The sequence below is a fragment of the Leopardus geoffroyi genome, chromosome C3, assembly GCF_018350155.1.
Source record: "Leopardus geoffroyi isolate Oge1 chromosome C3, O.geoffroyi_Oge1_pat1.0, whole genome shotgun sequence".
Taxonomy (NCBI): Eukaryota; Metazoa; Chordata; class Mammalia; order Carnivora; family Felidae; genus Leopardus; species Leopardus geoffroyi.
Window position 1 is genome coordinate 44,150,023 of NC_059338.1, and position 22,512 is coordinate 44,172,534.

The 22,512-nt window shown below is 36.4% G+C and overlaps 1 protein-coding gene across 1 annotated transcript in view; it reads right to left on the minus strand.

The window, feature by feature from the left end:
* Positions 1-2,875: 2,875 nt before the first annotated feature.
* Positions 2,876-22,512, minus strand: part of SHCBP1L (SHC binding and spindle associated 1 like) — a 37,128-nt gene continuing 17,491 nt past the window's right edge. Inside the window, exons 6-10 of the mRNA XM_045452622.1 lie at positions 16,918-17,023; positions 6,826-6,979; positions 4,942-5,192; positions 4,061-4,183; positions 2,876-3,238 (exon numbers count right to left, since the gene is read on the minus strand). Of these exons, the coding sequence (XP_045308578.1) occupies positions 2,990-3,238; positions 4,061-4,183; positions 4,942-5,192; positions 6,826-6,979; positions 16,918-17,023 (883 nt within the window). The 3' untranslated portion in view covers positions 2,876-2,989. The remainder of the gene's footprint in view (positions 3,239-4,060; positions 4,184-4,941; positions 5,193-6,825; positions 6,980-16,917; positions 17,024-22,512) is intronic.

Below are 22,512 nucleotides of genomic sequence, written 5' to 3' on the forward strand. Positions count from 1 at the left end.
AAGCGTCCGACTTCAGCTCAGGTCATGATCTCGCGGTCCGTGAGTTCGAGCCCCGCGCCGGGCTCTGTGCTGACCGCTCAGAGCCTGGAGCCTGTTTCGGATTGTGTCTCCCTCTCTCTCTGACCCTCCCCCATTCATGCTCTGTCTCTGTCTCAAAAATAAATGTTAAAAAAATTTTTTTTAAATAAAACTATTTAGCAGTTACTACTTAGGATGCACGGTACTGTGTGGGATGCAATGTTCCTAAGACCTGAGGCCTATATTCTAAGAAATTTACAGTGGAGGGGCACCTAGGTGGCCCAGATGCTTAACCAACTGAACTACCTAGGCATGCCCCCCTCCCAAAACAAATGTGGTTTTAACATTGTTTTTGATACTTAGTCCAGTAAGAGCCTTAGGTGGTCTATGTAGATAGTAGGGAAAAATTAAGTTTATAGCCAATTCCTGATTCATTTCCATTTATCTGCTGGGAACTGGAATAAAGTAAGACAACACAATAGCACTATATTACATAGAATTAGGTTCAATTGTAGGAGACCAGGAAATCCAAAGTAAGAAGTAAACAATACAGAAACATTTCTTCCTCATTCAAGAAGTCCAGAGGTAGTCAGTATAGGGTCAACAGATGTTCCATGTTGGTTTTCATTGTAGGGCTGGTAGGTACGTGTTCGTGTTAGAAATTCATGTTTCTTCCATCTTGTATGGTTTCCATTCAGAATCACCACATGGGCCAAGATAGCAGTTGTTTCTCAAGCCATTACGTTTGAATTCCAGCCAAGCAGAAGGGATAGGACCTTTCTATAAAGTTGTGCACATTATTCCAACTTGCATGTCTCCCTCCAGCTAGGATCTAATCACCTGGCTACACGTAACTGTAACTGAAGTTAGGCATTATGTCTAAGTTGGATGGCTGGCTGGGGTGCCTGGGTGGCTTGGTGGTTTAAGCATCTGACTCTTGGTTTCAGTTCAGGTCATGATGTCGCGGTGGTGAGATGGAGCCCCCCCCCCGCCTCTGACGCTCCATACTCAGCATGGAGTCTGCTTGGTGTTCTCTTTCCTCTCTCTGCCCCTCCCCTGCTCATGCTTTCTCCCAAAATAAACATTAAAAATAAATGAATTAGATGGCTTATGTTCCCTCTAAAATAGGGGTTTCATCTTCTAAGATACAAAAAATGGCCTTTTTCACAAAGCAGAAGAACCATGGATTTTTGTTTATAAAAGGAAATAAGCACTCAGCCTCAAACACTTATCTTCCTTCCTTAATTTGACTTTTACTTTGTGTTGCCTGTAACTCAGCGAAGGTGACTCTGTTGCTGTAGAGGATCTCTTGAGGCTGAGAGTTGAATAAGACAAGGTTATTCTTCAGTTTCATCAGTAGCCTTTTTATTCTTTTACACAAGGTCTTGTTAACTGGGTGACATAATTTAAGGTCTTGTCCACGGAGGCTTTAACAAGAACAGTCTTTCTATAGTGAATTTAATGAGCTATAAGAGGAGGAATTTTCCTTCCTAATCCTCTTCCTCCACTTCCTTGTTTTTGGCTTCAGGAAGAGGTGATGGACAAAGACAGGATCTTTTGAGAGTGAGCAAAAAGCAATAGCTTTGCAAGAGCACGCTGCTCACTCACGGGTCATCTGCCTTTTATCTGTTGCTGCCGTTGGTTTCCAGTCTATTTCTCTTTTTTCCTATGCTCACTTCAGAGTAGTTATTTTTTGTTTTTGTGTTTGCTTTTTTTTCCCTCCTATTCTCATGTCCCTAAAGCATGCGAAAGCATTTTTTAGATTTTCTAAGAAATTTGATTGTTCACAAAGTTTTCTCCCTCCTTCACCTTCCCATCTCTCCTTTCCAATGTAACAAATGACCACAACTTTAAAGGTTTAACACCAGTTTATTATCTTACACTTATGTAGATAAAAGTCTGACATGCGTCGCCCTGGGCTAAAATCAAGATGGTGACAGGAACTTTCTGGAGGCTTCAGGGGAGGATTTGTTTCCCTGCTCATTTGGGTGGCTGGCAGGATGCAGTTTTTTGCAGTTGTAGGATTGAGATTTGTTTCCTGGATGGTTGTCAACCGTGGGCTGCTCCCAGCTTCTAGTGGCCAACTACGTTCCCTGGGTTATGACTTCCTTCCTCCACCTTCAGAGGAGGCAACAATGGATTGAGTCCCTCTCCTGTTTTCAGTTTCTCTTGCCTCTCCAGTTGCACCACCCTGACCCACCCTCTTGCTTCCCTCTCCCACTTTTAAGGACAAATGTGACTAGATTGCACCCACCTGGATAATCAGGGACACTTTCCTCATCTCAAGGTCCTCAACTTTAATCACATGTGCAGAGTCCCTTTTGCCATGTAAGGTATGTATTCACAGTTTCTGGGGATTAGGGTGTGGACATCCTTGGGAAGGTCATTATTCTGCTACCACTTATCTTAACCAACTTTCTGGGTCAAAGGCAGACAAATCCTAATTCTCCTCAAAAGAGATTTAAAAAGTTTCCTCCAGGGGCTCCTGGGTGGCTCTTTCAGTTAAGCATCCAACTCTAGATTTCGGATCAGGTCGTGATCTCAAGATCATGAGATGGAGCCCCGCGCCGTGGGCTCCGTGCTCCTGCACCGAGCAAGCATGCAGCCTGTGACGGTCTCTCCCTCTCCCTCTGCCCTTGCCCATCTCATGTGCACACGCATGCACGCGCTCTTGCTCTCTTAAGAAGATGAAAACACATTCGTTTTGGAATTAAATAGTGATGATGGTGATACCTATCAAAAGTATACTAAATAGTGTGGAAGTATATACTTTAAAAGGGTGAATTTATGATGTGTGAATCATATCTCAAAGCTGTTATTTAAAAAAGTTAAAATGAATCATTCAATGAAAGCATTAGATGTTTAAATATTTTTTAATTAAATAGGTTTTGAATTTAAAACTACCATTTCTGTGGGATATGAGATTTACTAAATATCTGAAATATAAACCATTAACATAAATCCAGATGCTTTAACTTGTGACTATTCTGATATCCCCCTTCAAGTTTGCTTCTATTTTATTGTTACTCATCTCCAGGTTCAGATTCTGCATTACCCTGGAGAGCATACTGTCGTCTTTTTTATCCCCTGAAGCTGCCCCTTTGTTGAAGGCTTCTGCTACGATAAAAAATTGTTCAGTTGGTTGAAGAATGCTTACACCATAGCCATTGTTATTGTAAATATGATTATTAGTCATCTTCAGTTTTGGTGTTGGAAGAACCTGTTAAATTATTCAAGGAAAGGAGTTTTTCAATAATTTCTATAAAAATAAAATATATGAACTCTAGAATTAATTCTTGGGTCTACATGTGTCTTTAAAACAACTGAATCTCAGTTTTGAGCAAGTGATATTTTCTTCAGACTAATTAATGTAACATTAACTACAAAAATATTTACTGCAGAATTACTAAATGAAGTTTTCGGTTTAGTTTATACAGTATCTCATGAAGCTTTTAATATAAATATGAAAATGATTTCAGGTATAGAAAATGATAAATTTTCAAGTAATATAAAAATAATTTGAAATATTATATGTAAACTAGAGTTCTAAGGAAAAGCTTCATTAACTACATAAGTCTAGAGAGGGACCTAGACAGGTAGAATTTGTGAAAGTAGAAAGGAATGGGAAGGCTTTTCACTTATAAATTACTGCTATTAATGTTTTAATTGGCTAGCTTAAATTATTTTTACAAACTCTGGAAGTAAGATTTAAGTATTTCTTAATATATTTATTATTTTTTTATTTGCTTTACTTTCTAAAACATATTACAGATCTGCCCAATGAAAAATCTGAAACATTTTTATAAAAGCGTTCTATCTGCTTTATCAAAGTTATCTGCTAAGAATCTAAGTTGAAATTATTACATTATAAACTAAAATTGTTTTATATCAGCCATCATTTAAGCCATATTTTTAATTATCTGTATTCTTTTCCAAATCAATAATAACATTTAAACTAAACTTTGTCTAGAAGTAATATTTTGGTATCTTTGTGATAACTATAATTCTTACAACAATTCTATACTACGAAATATGATAATACCTTCATATTAACTCCACCTAAGGTGCTTTTTGAATTATCACTGGTTCTGAGGTTATTACAGTGATGAATTTCATTCCTTTCCAAAATGGCTGTGCTCCCAGGATACAGTTCAACACCAGCACCCTGTAAATGAAAAGCAAATAAAACAATCTCAAAACACACATATACCTCTCCAAAATTATCTTCAGATTTGAAAATTGTAATTCTATGTCAGCACTCTCAACACACTAAGTTACAGAAAAGTATGTGATAGTTTGTGTGTGTAATGATTTATTGTAGAGATAATGTTAGAAACGTTGAAAACTAGTACTGTTAGAAGATCATTGGGCCTAGAAGGAGGGTTGAGGTCACTAGTCTCATTGAGTCACATTGCTCTCCCACCCAAATGAAGCCTGGAGAAGGGAGCCAAAAATCTCTTCAAGCAATTCTTTCCAGTGTTATAAAATTTTACTTTTTTATACTCTAAATCCCTCAATGCTGCTGAAAGTTAGTGAAAATTAAGTCATTCTATAAAAGGGTCCTATTATTTTTACCCTTCCTTTATTTAATCTTGTTCAACTTTCCAGTCCTTTAATGAGCTTTGTGATTGTTATTTGAAGACTTTTTAAGTAAACGGTTAAATAACTGACCCATGATCTGTTTTACAGCCACCAATTCCTAGATTTTTAAAGAATCATACTTAAAGCTAATAATTGCTTACTTTGGATTTAGGCAGTTTGCTTTCCCTATATGTACTATGATGCTCTGTACTTGTCCTGATTTTATCAGTTTCTAAGCTTGATTAGAACTCAATTCAGGGATGAAGTAATTACTATCCTTTGCACACTAAGACACTCAGTTATCTATTGTCAACATAAAGCTGTTTTTATAAAATGGACTACCTGGGCACCAGTTATTTCACTGTCTGTGATTGTCAAAGCAGCCCCTGTCAGAACACACACTCCTGTTCCTTCACATTTTAATACACAGTTTTCTAGAGTCATGTGACCAGACTCCACCACCACAATACCATCAACTGTGCCTTGTTGTATCAAAGATAGATGCATTAGCTTCACATTATCAGCTTTAGACACCACGAAACTGTCATGAGAAGGCTCAGACGTAATCATAATTTCCTCTCTTTTTCCAACTCCTGATTCATAGAGACAAAAACACATAGTTAAATCAGTGATCCCAAAGTTTAAAGTCCTTTAGTCATTCGGTAATACTTGCTATTACTAAGTTTTTCTTTTCATGTATTTTTAATAAACAATATGTATGTAAGTATCAGGTTGTTAACTAATAAGATACTTAACTATAATGTAATCTTTTTGTCCATATTTTGATGCCATGATGGGAGAATATTGGTTTATAATCAATAGAAATGTACCGATGGTATTTATTCAATATACACATTCCATAATATATTTTCCGAAATTTCCCATTACATAATCAGCAGTCATTTACAAAATATCTAAGATATAAAAGCTATCTTACCATAACCTGGTTTTAAAGCCATAATAAATTACCATAACTAAAAAAGACTGGCAGAGATTCGTGAATTAGGTTATAAGAATAATGCAGTCATGCCCACAATTTTGATCTAGGGTAGTCAAAGCAATCATCTATCAATCCAAAAAGAAGGGGTTGAATCTTCAAGAAGACTATAAGTTTTAAAAATTAAAAATATGTTCCTTATTACCCAAAATATTACTGGGTACAGTCATCAAGTTCTAGTGAAATTTTTGCTCAGATTTTTAAAAAGTTTATTTTGAGAGACAAGCAGGGGAGAGGGGCAAAGAGGGAGGGCGAGTCCCAAGCAGGCTTCACGAAGCTCAGTGCAGAGACTGATGCAGAGCTCAATCTCATGACCATGAGGTCATGACCTGAGCTGAAATTAAGAGTCACTTGCTCAACCATCTGAGCCACCCAGGCACCTTTGCTCAATTTTTGAACTGATAGGCAAAGCTTAAGTCACCTCATTCTTTTCTTTTGGCCACACAGTGGGAATATCCTAAGGGCAGAATTAAAGTTACTAAATAGGTTCAGAACCTGAATGAAATTTAGTAAATTCTACTCTTCTTTTAAGATCTTGTTTTTCAATGTTTATTTTTTGAGAGAGAGAAAGAGAGACGGAGTGCAAGCAGGGGAGGAGCAGAGAGAGGGAGACAAAGAATCCAGAGCAGGCTCCAGGCTCCAACCTGATCTGTCAGCACAGAGCCTGATGCAGGCTCGAACTCACGGACTACAAGATCGTGACCTGAGCTAAAGTTGGACACCTAAACAACTGAGCCACTCAGGTGCCGCAGTAAATTCTATTCTTCTATTTCAGCAAGTCTGCATGTGAACTAACCTTTCTGAGAAAATGCTGAGTATATTTTAATATAGCCTTACATTGGGTTTTCCTACTAAAGTCATAAGTGCAATACAGACAGAAAAACTAATTTGAGTAAAAATATAGATGGAGCAAATAGAAAATAATACAAACAGGTTTTTTGTTTTTTTCTGGTTTTGATCTTTTTTAGACTCTGTGCGTGTAGTGCTACATTATCAGGGGAAGAAGTAGTCTCATTGTTTTGCTCTGGTACATTATGCCCAAATAATGTCATCTGTACAGGCAATATACTCATGAACAGGTGAGAAAATCTTAATTGTGAAAGGGCACATAAGGGATTTTTGTGTTACATAAACTCTTTAACAATTTCCAATAATTTGATTAACCCATGCTTATGCAATTTTTCCAGTATACGTTGCTATAAAAAGACTGTAAAGGATGCCCTGCTAACCCTTTATAATGATGTCATCAGTCAATAAAGCAAGATTTACAGCTTGATATTCTCCTGGAAAAATAACTACTGTATCTCCACTGTAACAACTATCCAAAGCCAAATCCAAATCATCATGCTGTTGGAGAAGTGTGTCTGAAGATAAGTCCTTTACCTGAAAAGAAGAAAACAGTACACTCTTTAACAATGAATTAAATTGAAAACAGGTCATTTTATTAAAAAAATTTTTTTTTAATATTTTTTTTTTGAGAGACAGAGTGCTGGGGCAGAGGGGGGAGTGTGAAGGGCAAAGAGAGAGGGAGACACAGAATCCGAAGCAGGCTCCAGGCTCTGCTGTCAGCACAGAGCCCGACACGGGGATCGAAGCCACAAACTGTGGGATTATGACCTGAGACTAAGTTGGATGCTCAACCGACTGCCCAGAAAGCAGGTCATTTTAATCAGTTAACTTATTGGTAATGTGCTTTTCTCAAAGACTTATTGTGTCTATTACACTGTAATATACTGTAAATACTCTGTCTTTATGTTCATTAAATGTTCAAAGTATTAGTCCATCAATTAAGGGAATGATGAAATGAGATTTTCCTTACAATCACTAATAATTTTACAGCCTTTAAATACTGTGTGCCAGAAGTCATATTTTGAGCTTAACATGTTACCTCCTATGCCTCACAACAGTTATTTGAGGTAAAGTATTATTCTTCCCTTATCAGGTGAAGGAAATTGAAAGTCAGTGAGATTAAATGATTTGCCCAAGGACACAGAGTGAGTGAGCAGTTAAACTAAGCTTTGGATTCAGGTCTTTATGACACAAGATCTCTTTCTAATATGCTACTTTATTTTCTTTAACTCAAACTAATCCTACAATTTTGGAAAATCAACAAAACTTTATATATTAAATATTCTAAAACCAAAAATAAAAGGTGCCAAGAATTTGCACTGACAGTAGAAAAAAGGAGAGAACTTCTTTATTAGTGCCATTAAGAGTGAGGTACTTTAGGGGCACCTGGGTGGCTCAGTTAGTTAAGCGTCTGACTTCAGCTCAGGTCATGATCTCACACTCTATGAGTTCAAGCCCCGCGTCAGGCTCTGTGCTGACAGCTCAGAGCCTGGAGCCTGCTTCAGTTTCTGTGTCTCCCTCTCTCTCTCTGCCCCTCCCCTGCTCATGCTCTGTATCTCTCTATCTCAAAAATAAATAAAAACATAAAAAAAAAAAAAAAGTGAGGTACTTTAGAAATAAAATTTGAAAACTAAAAATATATTCTGAAAAAAGCCTATTCTTTTTTTCCCAATATTAATGGCATTACCATTCATATATCTTTTTTCTTATAAAAGTGGAACTTACAAAAAACAAGTGAAAGCATAACAAAAATTGAAATTTTAACCTAAATAAAATGTATTTCATAAATGTATTCATTTATTCATAATACTAACATGCCATACCATACATGTACATGGCTTTAAATCCTGACTTTTCATTACAACATATTTTCCCATGTCTGAAAATATTTTTTCAAAGCCTAATTTTTTTTATTTAAAGTAGGCTTCATGCCCAGTGTGGAGCCCGATGTGGTGCTTGAATTCACAACCCTGAGATCAAGGCCTGAGCTGAGATCAAGTCAGACGCTTAACCAACTGAACCACCCAGGTGCCCCTGAAAGCCAAATTTTTAATGATTACATAATAATGCATCATATGGGCATATCACAATTTATCATGATTTAATTATAAAAGATTTCAAGCATCTTGGATACATTTTGATAAATTGCCCTCCAGAAAGTTTAATTAATTAAAATTTGGTTTGAAAAAAAAATAAAATTTAGTTTGAGAACTCATTTTGCTACAAACTCATCAGCATGGGGTATCTTTTACACTTATAAAATATTTGCCAGTTTAATAGGCAAAAATCCTCACTGCCTCATTTTAATTTCCATTCCTTTGGTAAGCATGAGTGAATATTTTTTCCAGATACATATGAAACTCATAATCTTTACTAAATCAACAAACCAGTATATTCATTTGTGCGTGTATTCTAAAAACTTTGGTGGCAGAGAGTACAAGGATTACCTCTGTAACTATTTTGGAAGAACTCTAGATTCCATCTCTTTAATTAATTTATTTTTTTCATAAAAATAGGAAACACAAGAGAGAAAAGTTTGATGGGGAAGATAATTTAGTTTTGGTGCCAGTTAAATTGAAGTACTGGGAGTCACTAAGTAGAAGTATGCAGTAGACTATGCATATAAAAGTCTAGAATATAGGACTGAGATGTGACTAGGTAGAAAGATCTTGGAGTTATTTACATATAATTTGAGCATAGGAATGGCTAAGATTAGCTACAAGACTACATAAAGAAGAAAGATAGCACTCTAGGACAGAACATTGAGAAACGTTTAAAGAATAGGCTGGCTCAGTCGGTAGAATATGTGGCTCTTGATCTTGGGATTGTGAGTTTGAGCCCCACATTTGGTGTAGAGATTGCTTAAATGAATAAACTTTAAAAAAAAAAATTAAAGAATAGGGAGAAACAAAAGAAGATCCCAAAACTGAGGAGTAGCCAAAGAGGTAGAGACAAAATCGGGAGACCAAGATGTCATGAAAAGAGGTAGTTGATCATGTCAAATGCTGAAAGGTTAAAAAAGGTGGTAATCCTTGAGTTGTGCTTACTGAATTTAGCCACAGCTTCGTCCCACATTGACCACAAGAGCATATGCACTGATATCCTGGAGGCAGAAATAAGATCACACTGAGTAGAGGCATGAAGGTGAAAGAAGTAGAGACAAGTGCAGATAAGTACTTCAAGAAATTTTGCTCTGCAAAAGAAGAGATAGAGATGTGGTATTTAGGATACATATTGTTTTGTTATTAAAAAAAAACACAACTGAATATGCCTCAATGCATTTAGGAAGGAAATAGTAGAGAGAAAGATATAAAAGAGAGGTGATGTCATAGAAATGATGGAAGAGCTCCAAAAACTGGATCTTACACTGAAGCAAATATTAAGTTGGGGGTGGGGGGAAAAAGAATCAACATTTTTGCAATCCTGGAACCTAACCAAACACGGCAACCAAAGGAGTGCTTAATGAAGAGGCTGTTAAAATTTGGTAAAAAGGTGTTGTGTTTTTGCTTACCTGCCTACCATCTCCTATTCTCCAGCCTGGCAGTGGAGACAACAGCCTATGTTTCTGTGGCTTGCTGGAGCAGGCATGGGGTGAAGGCAGTATGGAGCTTTTTCTTTTTTTTCTTTTTTTAAAAAAAAATTTTTTTTTTAACGTTTTATTTATTTTTGAGACAGAGAGAGACAGAGCATGAATGGGGGAGGGGCAGAGAGAGAGGGAGACACAGAATCGGAAGCAGGCTCCAGGCTCTGAGCCATCAGCCCAGAGCCCGACGCGGGGCTCGAACTCACGGACCGTGAGATCGTGACCTGAGCTGAAGTCGGCCGCTTAACCGACTGAGCCACCCAGGCGCCCCAGTATGGAGCTTTTTCTTAAAAAAAATAGTGTGACTGTGTATTTTGACCTGTCAGTATCTCAGGAGGGACTGACAAAGCTAATTTTTGTTTCACACCCCCTTCAGGAATGAGCGGCTTTATAGGCATCATCTGATGAAAGCATTTAAGATGCACTCTACTTATAGCTGTCTGCGGCAAAGGACAGAGGAAGGGGCAAGGAAAAGTCTGCACAGGAGGACGTTGAGGAGGAAGATCTTTTGGGGGGGAAAGAGCTGCCTCATACACTAGGAAATCCAAAGTGAAATGCACATGCCCAGGGCTGGATATATGCTCAGAAGAGATCTGAAAGGACCTTGGGTTTCTCTTCCCACTGATCACTGGGCCTGTGCAAGCAAGAGGTGAAAGCCAAGGCAGAGTTATAAGCAGCCTGGCTTAGCTTTGAAAGAGTCCGTTAGCTCAGAGCTAATCTGCACACTGGGAGAGATTTTTGGTTTTGTTTTTGTGTTTTAGTTGTAGGTGTTTATGGAAATCTCCGTCAGGTCTTTGGCTACCTGAGTAGTCACTTCAGTAGTCACTTCAGATGTAAATAGGTTAAGATTACCAATTAAAAGACAGAGACTGGTAGAATAAAGAAATATGACCCAGGGGTGCCTGGGTAGCTCAGTTGGTTAAGAATCTGACTCTTGGGTGGCTCAGTCGGTTGAGCATCTGACTTCAGCTCTGGTCATATCTTACAGTTTGTGGGTTCGAACCCTGTGTCGGGCTCTGTGCTGACAGCTCAGAGCCTGGAGCCTGCTTCGGATTCTGTCTCCCTCTCTCTGCCTCTTCCCCATTTGCACTCTGTCACTCTGGCAAAAATAAACATTAAAAAGGAAAAAAAAAATCTGACTCTTGGTTTTGGCTCAGGTCATGATCTCATGGTTTGTAAGTTTGAGCCCTGTGTTGGGCTCTGTGTTGGTGGCACAGACCCTGCTTGAGATTCTCTCTCTCTCTCTCTCTCTCTCTCTGCCCCTCCCAGCTTGCATTCTCTCCCCCCCCCCTCCAAATAAATAGACATTTAAAAAAATATATGATCCTTGGGGTGCCTGGGTGGCTCAGTCGGTTGAGTGTCCGACTTCAGCTCAGGTCACGATCTCACGGTCCGTGAGTTCGAGCCCCGCGTCGGGCTCTGGGCTGATGGCCCAGAGCCTGGAGCCTGCTTCCGATTCTGTGTCTCCCTCTCTCTCTGCTCCTCCCCTGTTCATGCTCTGTCTCTCTCTGTCTCAAAAATAAATAAATGTTAAAAACAAATTAAAAAAAAAAAATATATATATATATATGATCCAACTATATTATCTCTACAAGGGAATTACTATATCCAAGGATACAAACAGATTAATACTGAGAGGATAGAAAAAGGTATTCCATACAAATAGTAAACAAAGGAGAACTATGGTGGTTATACTAATATTAAACAAAATAGACTTTAAACCAAAAACTGTTACCAAAGACTAAAAGGGACATTATTTATTGACAAAAAATTTTAATTCATCAAGAATATGTAATAAGCATATATACACCAAACAATGAAGACCCCAACATATATGAAGTAAACATTAACAGAATTAAAGGGAGCAATAGTTGGGAGACTTCCATACTCCTTTTATGATAATGATTAGAACATCTAGATAGAAGGTCAATAAGAAAGTAGAAGATTTAACACTGTAACCTAGGTAGACCTGACACACATATATATAGACCTAAACATATATACAGAACCCAACACAGAAGAATACATACTTTTCCTTAAGTGCACATATAACATTCTCCATATACACCATACATTAAGCCACAAAGCAAGTCTCAATAACTATCTTCTCTGACCACACGAAATTAAGTGAGATATTGATAACATCAGGAAAACTGGAAAATTAACAAACATGTAGAAATAAAACAACACACCTTTAGACAACCAATGGGTCAGGGAAGAAAACCCAAGGTAAATTAGAAAATGCTTTGAGATGAATGAAAACAAAAACACAACATACCAAAATTTATGGGATGCTGAAAGCAGAGTTCAGAGTGAAAATTATGGCAATAAGTACCTACATTAAACAAGATCTCAAATTAACAACCTAACCTAACATCTTAAGGAACTAGGAAAAGAACAATTTAAATTCAAAGCCAACAGAAGAAAGGAAATAAAGACTAGAGAAGAGGTAAATGAAATGGAGAACCAAAAAACAGTAGGATTAATAAAATCCAAAGTTGATTCTTTGAAAAGCTCAACAAAATTGACAAACCTTCAGCTAAACTGACTAAAAGAAGAGGGATAAAAACAGAGATACTCAAGCCAGAAATGAAAGTGGGGACATTATTACTTTACAGAAATAAAAAGCATTATAAGAAAATATGAATAACTCTATACCGACAAATGCACCAAAGCCTCCTGCTTTGCTTTGCTTTTTCAATACTACTTTGGCTATTCGGGGTCTTGAAAAGACAATTTGGAATGGGATACCTCTCTTTCTCCTAGATCTGGAAGAATGGCTAATATTTAGTTTAGGCACTGGAACAAGTACTTATTTTTGCCAGGAATGATTGAAAAGCCAGAGTGTATGGAAAGAGCCCAAATGTCCATCGACTGACGAGTGGATAAAGAAGATGTGGTATATATATATATATACACAATGGATTATTACTCAGCAACAAAGAATGAAATCTTGCCATTTGCAACAACGTGGATGGAACTACATTGTATTATGCTAAGTGAAATAAGCCAGTCAGAGAAAGAGAAATATATGATTTCACTCATCGCATATGTGGAATTTAAGAAACACTATAGATGAACACAGGGGAAGGGAAGGAAAAATAAGATACAAACAGAGAGGGAGATAAACCATAAGAGACTCTTAAATAAGGAAAACAAACTGAGGGTGGCTGGAGGGGAGGTGGGTGGGGAGATGGGCTAAATGGGTGATGGGCAATAAGAAGGCCACTTGTTGGGATGAGCACTGGGTGTTATATGTAAGTGATGAATCACTGGGTTCTACTCCTGAAACCAATACTACACTGGATGTTAACTAACTTGAATTTAAATGTAAAATAAAAATAAAAATAAAAATAACATCTTAAAAAAAGAAAGAAAAGCCAGAGTGTTCTAAACCTAAAGACAGTCATCACAATTTGAGAACTTGGAGAATAAGCAAAGAGGTAAGGACTCATATTTAATTTGGTTGACTAAAAGGATATTTATGACAGTAAGTGAATAAAGAATACAGAAGGACTAGGGATGGGCTGTGTTCAAAAGACAGTTCAATAGAACTGCTGTATGTTGCCAAGACATCCAGGTAAAGATGCTTACAAGGACATGTAGTGATGTTGGTCAGCAGAGAATACAAGCAAGAAAGGAAAGAGAAAAAATAATAAAGTTACTGAGAAATCATTGTGTGCCAGGTACTACTAGGTTTATATGTAACATCTCATATCATCCTCAAGAACTCCTATAAGATAGTGGTAGTAGTTTACTACTAACATTTATTGAGTACTTACTATGTACTGGGCATATTCTAAACATATTACAGATATGAATTCATTTAATCTTCACATATAAAATATAAATAAGAAACACAAACACTTTATAAATGAGGAACTAAAGCACAGATGGGTAAGTAACTTGTTGAAAATCACATAACTAGTAAGTGGCAAAGCCAGAGTCTGAATTCACAAAGTCTGGCTTCAGAGCCCATGGTCTTCATCATCACAATATACAGTTTTGACCTCTCTCTCCCTATTTTAGGGGGCTTTTTAAGTTTTTATTTAAATTCAAGTTAGTTAACATAAAGTGTAATATTAGTTTTAGTTGCACAATATAATGATTCAGCACTTCCATACAACACCCGGTGCTCATCACAAGTGCCCTCCTTCATCCCCATCACCTAGTTCACCCAACCCCTCACCCACTTTCCCCCTGGTAACCATCAGTTTGTTCTCTATAATTAAGAGTCTGTTTCTTGATTTGTCCTTCTCTTTTTTTACCCTTTGCTCATTTGTTTTGTTTCTTAAATTCCACATGAGTGAAATCATATGGTATTTGTCTTTGATTTATTTCATCTAGCATTAAACTATCTCCTTCCTATGTTTATAGCAGCATTGTTTACAACAGCCACATTATGGAAGCAACTCAAGTGTTGGCTTGGCTGTCTAAATGCTTGGTGTGTTCATATATATAATGGAGTATTATTCAGCCACAAAAAGAATGAAATCTTGCCATTTACCTCTCTTTTTAAAGCACTCTGCAAATAAGGAAATTGAGGCTCAGAAGTTAGGCAGCTTGCCCAAGATTACATAGTTATTACATGGTCTCAGAAAGGCCACTTAAACCCTGGGCTCTCTGACTACAAAGTCTATGTCTTTTTACTATAGTACTTGTGAAGATCACCAACATAGAAATGGTGAAGCATGGATAAAACTGTTTAAGAAGAGAACATAGAGCAGGAAGAACTTTGAGTAAAGAATCCTCAAAGGTAAGAAGGTTAAATTAAAGGTTATGTACATAGCTCTGATGACTATCAGATTAAAAGATGTTGTCCACCTCAACAGTACATCTAAAACAAAAGATCTAAGCAAAGTGGAAGTTGATGATGCTGCCATCTCAGAGGAGTCTTCCTCACGATAATTATCCAGGTCTGCAAAATTCATGGATATTTACTTACACAAATGAAGACAGGGTTGCAAACCACAAGATAAAAAAGAAATTTCTGACTCTCATATAGGAAAATAAAGCCAGAAACATTTAAAAACAAAAAAAAGGGGGCGCCTGAGTGGCTCAGTCGGGTAAGTGTCTGACTTTAGCTAAGGTCATGATCTTACCGTTTGTGAGTTCAAGCCCCACACTGGGCTCTCTGCTTTCAGCACAGAGACCACTTTGGTCCCCCTGTCTCTACCCCTCCCCTCAAAAATAAACAAACATTTAAAAAAAGATAAGTAAAAATAAATATGATAAAGTGAGGCTGGAGATAGAAGCAAAATCTATACCTTACTTTTTATAAAGATTTTTACAAAGATAGTTGGTAGAATAATTAATGTTATTGAATAATCTGATGTAATAAGCAATGAAAAGAAAATTAAATTTTGCTTAAAATAATAAAAATGGGTATGATAGTAGACAAGACCAGTATAATAAGCCAACTTTATCTCTCACTACTCTCCTCTTAGGTGTTAAACACCATCCTTGCTGGACTTCTTTCCATTCTTCATATATACCACACTCTCTTGTCAAACATGCACTCATTTACTAATTCAACAAAACTGCTATGTACCTACCATGTGCTAAACACCATGCTAGGTGATCGGATGAATGGTAAACATAACACACCTTGCTCTCAAGAAGCTCGTGTTCCCATAAAAGAGACATTTTATAGACAGCCACAAAAAGTATTAAACACATAATGATAAGGGCAAGTGCAAGGTGCCATGGGAAAGGCAGTGTAATGTATTCTGGAAGCTTGAGAAAGCCTTTTTCTGTGGAAATACTTAAATTGGGACCCGAAGGATTTGAGTAGCTCTGTGAAAAAAAACATGGTGTACACCAGGATGTTGAGTTAGTGAAAGAGAACAGAAGTGGGTATATGAAGGATATGATTAGGATAATTCTCAGAAAAGTGTGACTAGCATCTGGATAGATGGTGGTGCCATTTATTGGACTAGAGAGCTCTAGAATACAAACAGGCTAATGGACAAGATCATGAATTTAATTGAGGACATTTAAGTAGATGTACTTATGAGATAATTAAGTGGTGATAAGCAATAGGCATTAGAACATATATGTCTGGGGCTAAGAACAAAAATCTGGGCTATGGATACACATCTTATATTATCAGTATATATAATCAAAGTCATGGGAAGAAATCAGATAAATCACTTTGGGGTTAATATACAGTGGAAAAAAAAAAAAAAAAGTAAGTACCAAGCATTTAGAGGACAGAAGAAGAAGAAGAAAAAAAAAAAAAAAACTATAGAGACTGAAAACCAGGATAGTAACAGAAGACAACAAAAAAAGAGTATTTCAAAGAGAGAACTGTGAAATGCTAGGGAGCCATCAGGTAAGATGGAAATATTTACTCTTAGACTTAAAACATTTTTCCCTCTTGGGCTCATTAAATTTATGCTCATCTTTCAGGTTTCTGCTGAGTTATTTCTTCCAGCTAGCATTGCCAGAATTCCTAATTTTTACTTATATACCTATCCTATGTACATCCTGTACATCCTCCTATCATAGCTTTTATCATTCTGTGTTTAACTGTAATTGCCTGCTTACGTGTCCATATCTCCACCATAATTCAAACTTCTCAAATGTATGAAGAAGCAAGACTGTGGATCTGGTTCAAAGTTGTATCTCCCTCAAATGCAGTCTTTCTTATATTTGTCCCCTATCCTTCCCATAGCTACTAAACATAGCACCCAGCAACAAGGTCTGTATTCAGTAAATAGTTGTTGACATTTATTTAATACCTATTATATGCCAATCACTGAAGTGGATGTAATGGGAGAAACAAGGCATTAATGTCAGACAAGAACCTTACCCTCAAAGAACTTCTTTTCTGATTATATGCAACTACAACTTAAATGAACAAATAGCGATAAAGTGTATTTCTTACCATGTCAGTAGTTATCACTTTTGCCACAATATGTGTTATAGTCTTTCCAAAGTCTCTTTTTCCCTTCCTGCGCCTTAGGATTCTTGGAAAGAAAGGTCCATGAACTCTAGAGTTGAAAACATTTATTTATGATTAATCAGAAAAAAACTCAAGCTATACTTACTTAGAAAATAAAACGTGGCACCAAGCATCTTTGAGAAGTAGGCTTTGCTATTTTAAACTCTTTGAGAGCAATGAGCAACTTGAGAGCAATTGAACAATTTAACTCTTAGATAACTGAGTATTTAAACCCTTGATCTCTAAAATCTTTTCATTTCCATGGATTGTATGTATGTATGTAACCCATTACAATCAGTACCTGTCACCTCAACTCTTCAATACAGTAGAAAATTTTCCTGATTGCACTTTGATAGCCCACTGAATTGTGGACTCACAACAAAGCAAAGGTGGGTTATGTCTGCGATACTAAGGCATAAAAATGTTTAAGGACATGCCTAATTTTAGATACTGTGTTCAAGTAACAGAATGTTTTGTTTCAAAGGATATGGCCTCCATAGGTATGTTGGCTGTGGCCTCCCAGCACAACAATTCTAGCTTCTCTCTGAGTTGTGGGGTTTTGTTTGTTTGTTTGCTGTTTAGCACTTCTAATTAATTCCACTCTTTCTCTTCTTTCTGCTCTTCTTTACAATTCCTGCTTCCTATCACTTAATCATGTCAAGTGTCATCAAAAGAAAGAAAGAAAGTTTGAGTATAATTTATCATTACTATCAGCCAAAAGGGACACTCCTTTTCCAATAGATGTAGACTTACTAATCTCCTTCGGTGTCATATTTTGGGTTCTCTGAAGCACATTATTGTTGAATACAAATGGGATGCGGCTTCCGTACCAATATTTTTCATCTTCAAAAGTTTCATTGAATATTTCAAAACTAAACCCAGTCAGCATTTCTATACCTGTTTAAGCAAGTGGTTATGATCTTGAGAAAAAGAACCACTCGCACGTTTTTTCACCATATACCTGATCACCAGCTGCTCAAAGAGTACAGCATCCTATGTTCAAGAAATACAGTAGTTTATCATGTAAATCCTAGTTTTAAAATCAAAAGTATGTATCAGTGTTTTTTTTTTAAGTCAAATCTATTAAGGTATAATTCACACAACAGACACTCATTTTAAGTGAACCATGACATGAGGTTTCACAAATGTGTACACCCACTTAACTCAATCAAAATAACACAATATAGAACATTCCCATCACACTGACAGGTTCCTTCATGCACCGTTGCAGTCAATCCTCCACACCTATTCCCAGGCAACCACTGATCTACTTTCTGTTGTTATATAAACCCTTTCTTGGGAGTTTTTAAATGATATTTTAAAGTGAAAACATATATGAGGTACTCTTTTGTGTCTAGCTTTTTTCATTCAGCCCATGTTGAGATCGATCCATCGTATTATTTTGTGTATCAGCATTTTGTTTATATTGCTGAGTGTTTCATTATTTGATTTTCTGTATAGAAGATCCTGTCATCTGCAAATAAGAGATAATTTTATTACTTCATCCTTTCCAATCTGGATGGCTTTTCTTTTTCTTGCCTATTGCTCTGGCTGGAACCTCTAGTACAATTTGAACAGAGATAGTAAGAGCAAACATCCTTATCCTCTTCCTTGTCATCTTTCCTTAAGATCTTCCTGATCTTAGGAGGGAAACATCCATTCTTTCACCACTAGCTATGATTAACTTAAAGGTTTTTCATAGATGGCCTTGAACAGGTTGAGAAAGATCCCTTCTCTTCCAAGATTTTTGAGAATTTTTATGATGAAAGTGTTGAATTTTGTCAAATTCTTTTTCCGTATTAAAAGGTGCAGCTTTTGTTTTTTATTCTATTAATATGGTGCGTTATATGGATTCCTATTCATTTGTTAAGCCAATCTTACAACCCTGGGATGAATCTCACTTAGTGTTAGTGTCTGATCTTTTTAATGTATTGCTAGACTCAGTTTGTTAGCATATTCCTGAGGATTTTTGCATCTATATTCATAAGGGATATTATTCCATAGGGCTTTTTTCTTTTTCTTGTGATGTCTTTATAGTTTTTGTATCAGGCTAATAGTGGCCTCACTGAATGAGTTAGGTAAGTGTTCCCCCTTCTATTTTTTGAAAGTTTGTAAATAATTGGGTGTTAATCTTTGAAATGTTTGGTAGAATTCACCAGTGAAGACATCTGGTCTCTGGTTTTTCTTTGTGGGTAGTTTTTAATTTGCTAATTCAATCTCCTTACTTGCTATAGGTCCACTCAGGTTTTCTTTTTTGGCTTGAGTCAGTTTTGGTAGATTGAATGTTTTCAGGAATTTGTCCATTTGGTCTGGTGATCCAGTTTGTTGGCATGTAATTGCTCAGAGTATTCCTCAGTAATCCTTTTTATTTCTGTGCAGGTTTTTATGTGGATGTAAGTTTTCAACTCAGTTGGGTAAATACCAACTAGGAGCACTATTGCTGGTTCATATGCTTAGACTACATTTAGCTTTTAAGAAACTGCCAAACTGTCTTCCAAAGAAGCTGTACTGTTTTTGCATTCCAATCAACAATAAAGGAGAGTTCTTGTTCCACATCCCTGCCAGCAGTTGATATGGTCAGGGTTTTTGTTTGTTTCTGATTTTGTTTTGTTTTTGGATATTAACCATTCTAATAGGTAAGTTATGGTATCCCATTCCTTTAATTTGCAATTCCATAATGACAATGATGTCAAGCATCTTTTTATAGGCTTTTTTTTTTTTTTAACCAATTGCATATCTTCTTTGGTGAGGTGTTTGTTCAGAATGTTTGTCCCATTTTTAATTGGGCTGTTTGTTAGGATGAATTTTAAGAGATCTTTGTATATCTTAGATACAAGTCTTTTATCAGATATGTGTTTTACAAATGTTTTCTTCAAATTTTTGGCTTGTCTTTAATTCTCTTAACAGAGTCTTTCACACAGTGTTTTTAATTTTAATACAGTCCAATTTCTCAATTTTTTTCTCCCACAGATCATACTGTCAGTGTTTTATCTAAGAACTCATTGCGAACCCAAGTTCACCTACGTTTTCTTCTATGTTTTCTTCTAAAAGTCTTACAGTTTTATTTTACAGTTAGGTCTACGGGTCACTTTGAGTTAATTTTTGTGAAGATGTAAGGCCTGTGTTTAGGTTCATCTTTTTGTATATGGACGTTCAATTATTATACAGCATTATTTGTTGAAAATAATATTCTTTCTCCATTGAATTTTCTTTGCTCCTTTGTCAAAGATCAATCAACTATGTTTGTGTGGATCTATTTATGGACTCTATTCTGTTCCATTGATCTATATGTTTATTCTTTCACTAATACCAGGCTTTCTTGATTACTGTAGTTTTATAAGAACCTTAAAAGTGGGTAATATGAATACACCCTCTTTATTCTTCCCCAGTACCGTGTTAGCTATTGTAGGCTTTATGCTGTTCCATATGAATTTTAGCAATAGTCAATACCTACAAAATGGCTTGCAAATTAGGATTGCATTGAATCTACACATCAATTTGGAAGGAATTGACATATAAACAATATTGACTCTTCCAATCCATAAACAGAGAATATTTCCCCATTTATTTATATTTTTTCTGTCATCATAAGTTTTGTAGTTTTTCCACATATAGATCCTATATATATTTTATTAGATCTGTGTCTGATCTGTACCTAAGTATTTCATTTTTTTTTGGCTCTATTATGATATTTTTAAAATTTCAAATCATTTGTTACTGGCATATAAGAAAACAATGGACTTTTGAATATTAACCTTGCTATACTCATTTATTAGTTCCAGGGTTTTGTTGTTGTTGATGATATGATGATGATGATTCTTTGAGATTTTTTATGTACACAATTATGTCACCTGCAAAGAGTTTTATTTCTTCCTTCCCAATCTGTGTATCTTGTTATTTCCGTTTCTTGTCTTGTTGCATTATCTAGGATTTCCAGCATAATATTAAACAGGAGTAATGAGAAAAAATATCCTTGTCTTATTCCTAATATTAGGGGAGAAGCATCCAGTTTCTCATCATTAAGTATTAATGTTAGTTATACGTTTTTTGTAGATGTTATTCATCAATTTGAGGAATTCTCTATTGCTTGTAATGCTTGATATATCAATTATTGAAAAAGGGATGCTAAAGTTTCTCATGTATAATAGTGGATTTCTCTGTGTCTTTGCATTTCTTTTTTTTTTTTTTTTTAATGTTTAGTTTTTTGAGAAATAAGAGAGGAGAGTGCAAGTGGGGGAGGGGCAGAGAAAGAGGGAGACCCAGAATCTGAAGCAGGCTACAGGCTCTGAGCTGTCAGCACAGAGCCCGATGTGGGGCTCGAACTCAAAGACCTCGAGATCATGACCTGAGCCAAAGTCAGATGCTCAAATAACTGAGCCACCCAGGCACCCCTCCATGTGTCCTTGCATTTCTATCAGTTTTTGCATTACATATTTTGATGCGCTGTTGTTGGATACATACATATTAAGCATTGCTATGTCTTCTTCGAGAGCTGGACCCTTTATCATTATGCAATGCCCTTTTTTGTCCCTGGTAATTTAACTGGTTCTTTCCAAAGTCTGCTTTGTCTGAAAATAATATAGTAATCCAGCTTTTTAATGGTTGTGTTAGCATGAAGTTATCTTTCTCTGACCCTTTACTTTTAACATTTCTTTTTTTTTTTTTTAATTTTTTTTTTTTTTAACGTTTTATTTGTTTTTGAGACAGGGAGAGACAGAGCATGAACAGGGGAGGGTCAGAGAGAGGGAGATGCAGAATCTGAAACAGGCTCCAGGCTCTGAGCTGTCAGCACAGAGCCTGACGCGGGGCTCGAACTCACGGACCGTGAGATCATGACCTGAGCCAAAGTCGGCCGCTTAACCAACTGAGCCACCCAGGCGCCCCTACTTTTAACATTTCTAAGCCTTTACATTTAAGGTTGGTTTCTGAGAGATGACAGATAGTTGGATCTGGTGTTTTTATGCACTTTGACAATCTCTATGTTTTATGTATTTAGACCATTTGCATTTAAAGTGATTACAGATACAAGGGAAGTGGGTGGGGAATGGGCTAAACAGGTGATGTGTACTGAGGAGGACACTTGTGATGATGAGCACTGGGTGTTTTCTGTAAGTGATGAATCACCAAATTCTGCTCCTGAAACCAATAGTATATGTTAACTAACTAGAACTTAAATGCAAATTTAGAAAAACAAAAAACAAAAAAACCAAGTGATTACTGACATAATCAAATTAATACCTACCATACTTCTAATAGTTTTGTTTGTTGTATTTGTTCTTTGTTATTTTTCCCTCCTTTTCTGCCTCCTTTGGTTACAGTTAAGCATTTTGTGATTCCACTTTCATCTATTCTCATCAATTATTTAAACAAAAATTTTAGTGTTTTCCTTATAGACTGCAATATATATTTTAAACTAATCTTAGTCTACCTTCAAATAACACTAAAGTACTTCATATACAGTGCAGGTGCCTTTTACAGAATATTCCCATTTCTTCTCTTGGTATGATGTTACTGTCACTTATTTTACCAATCCATATG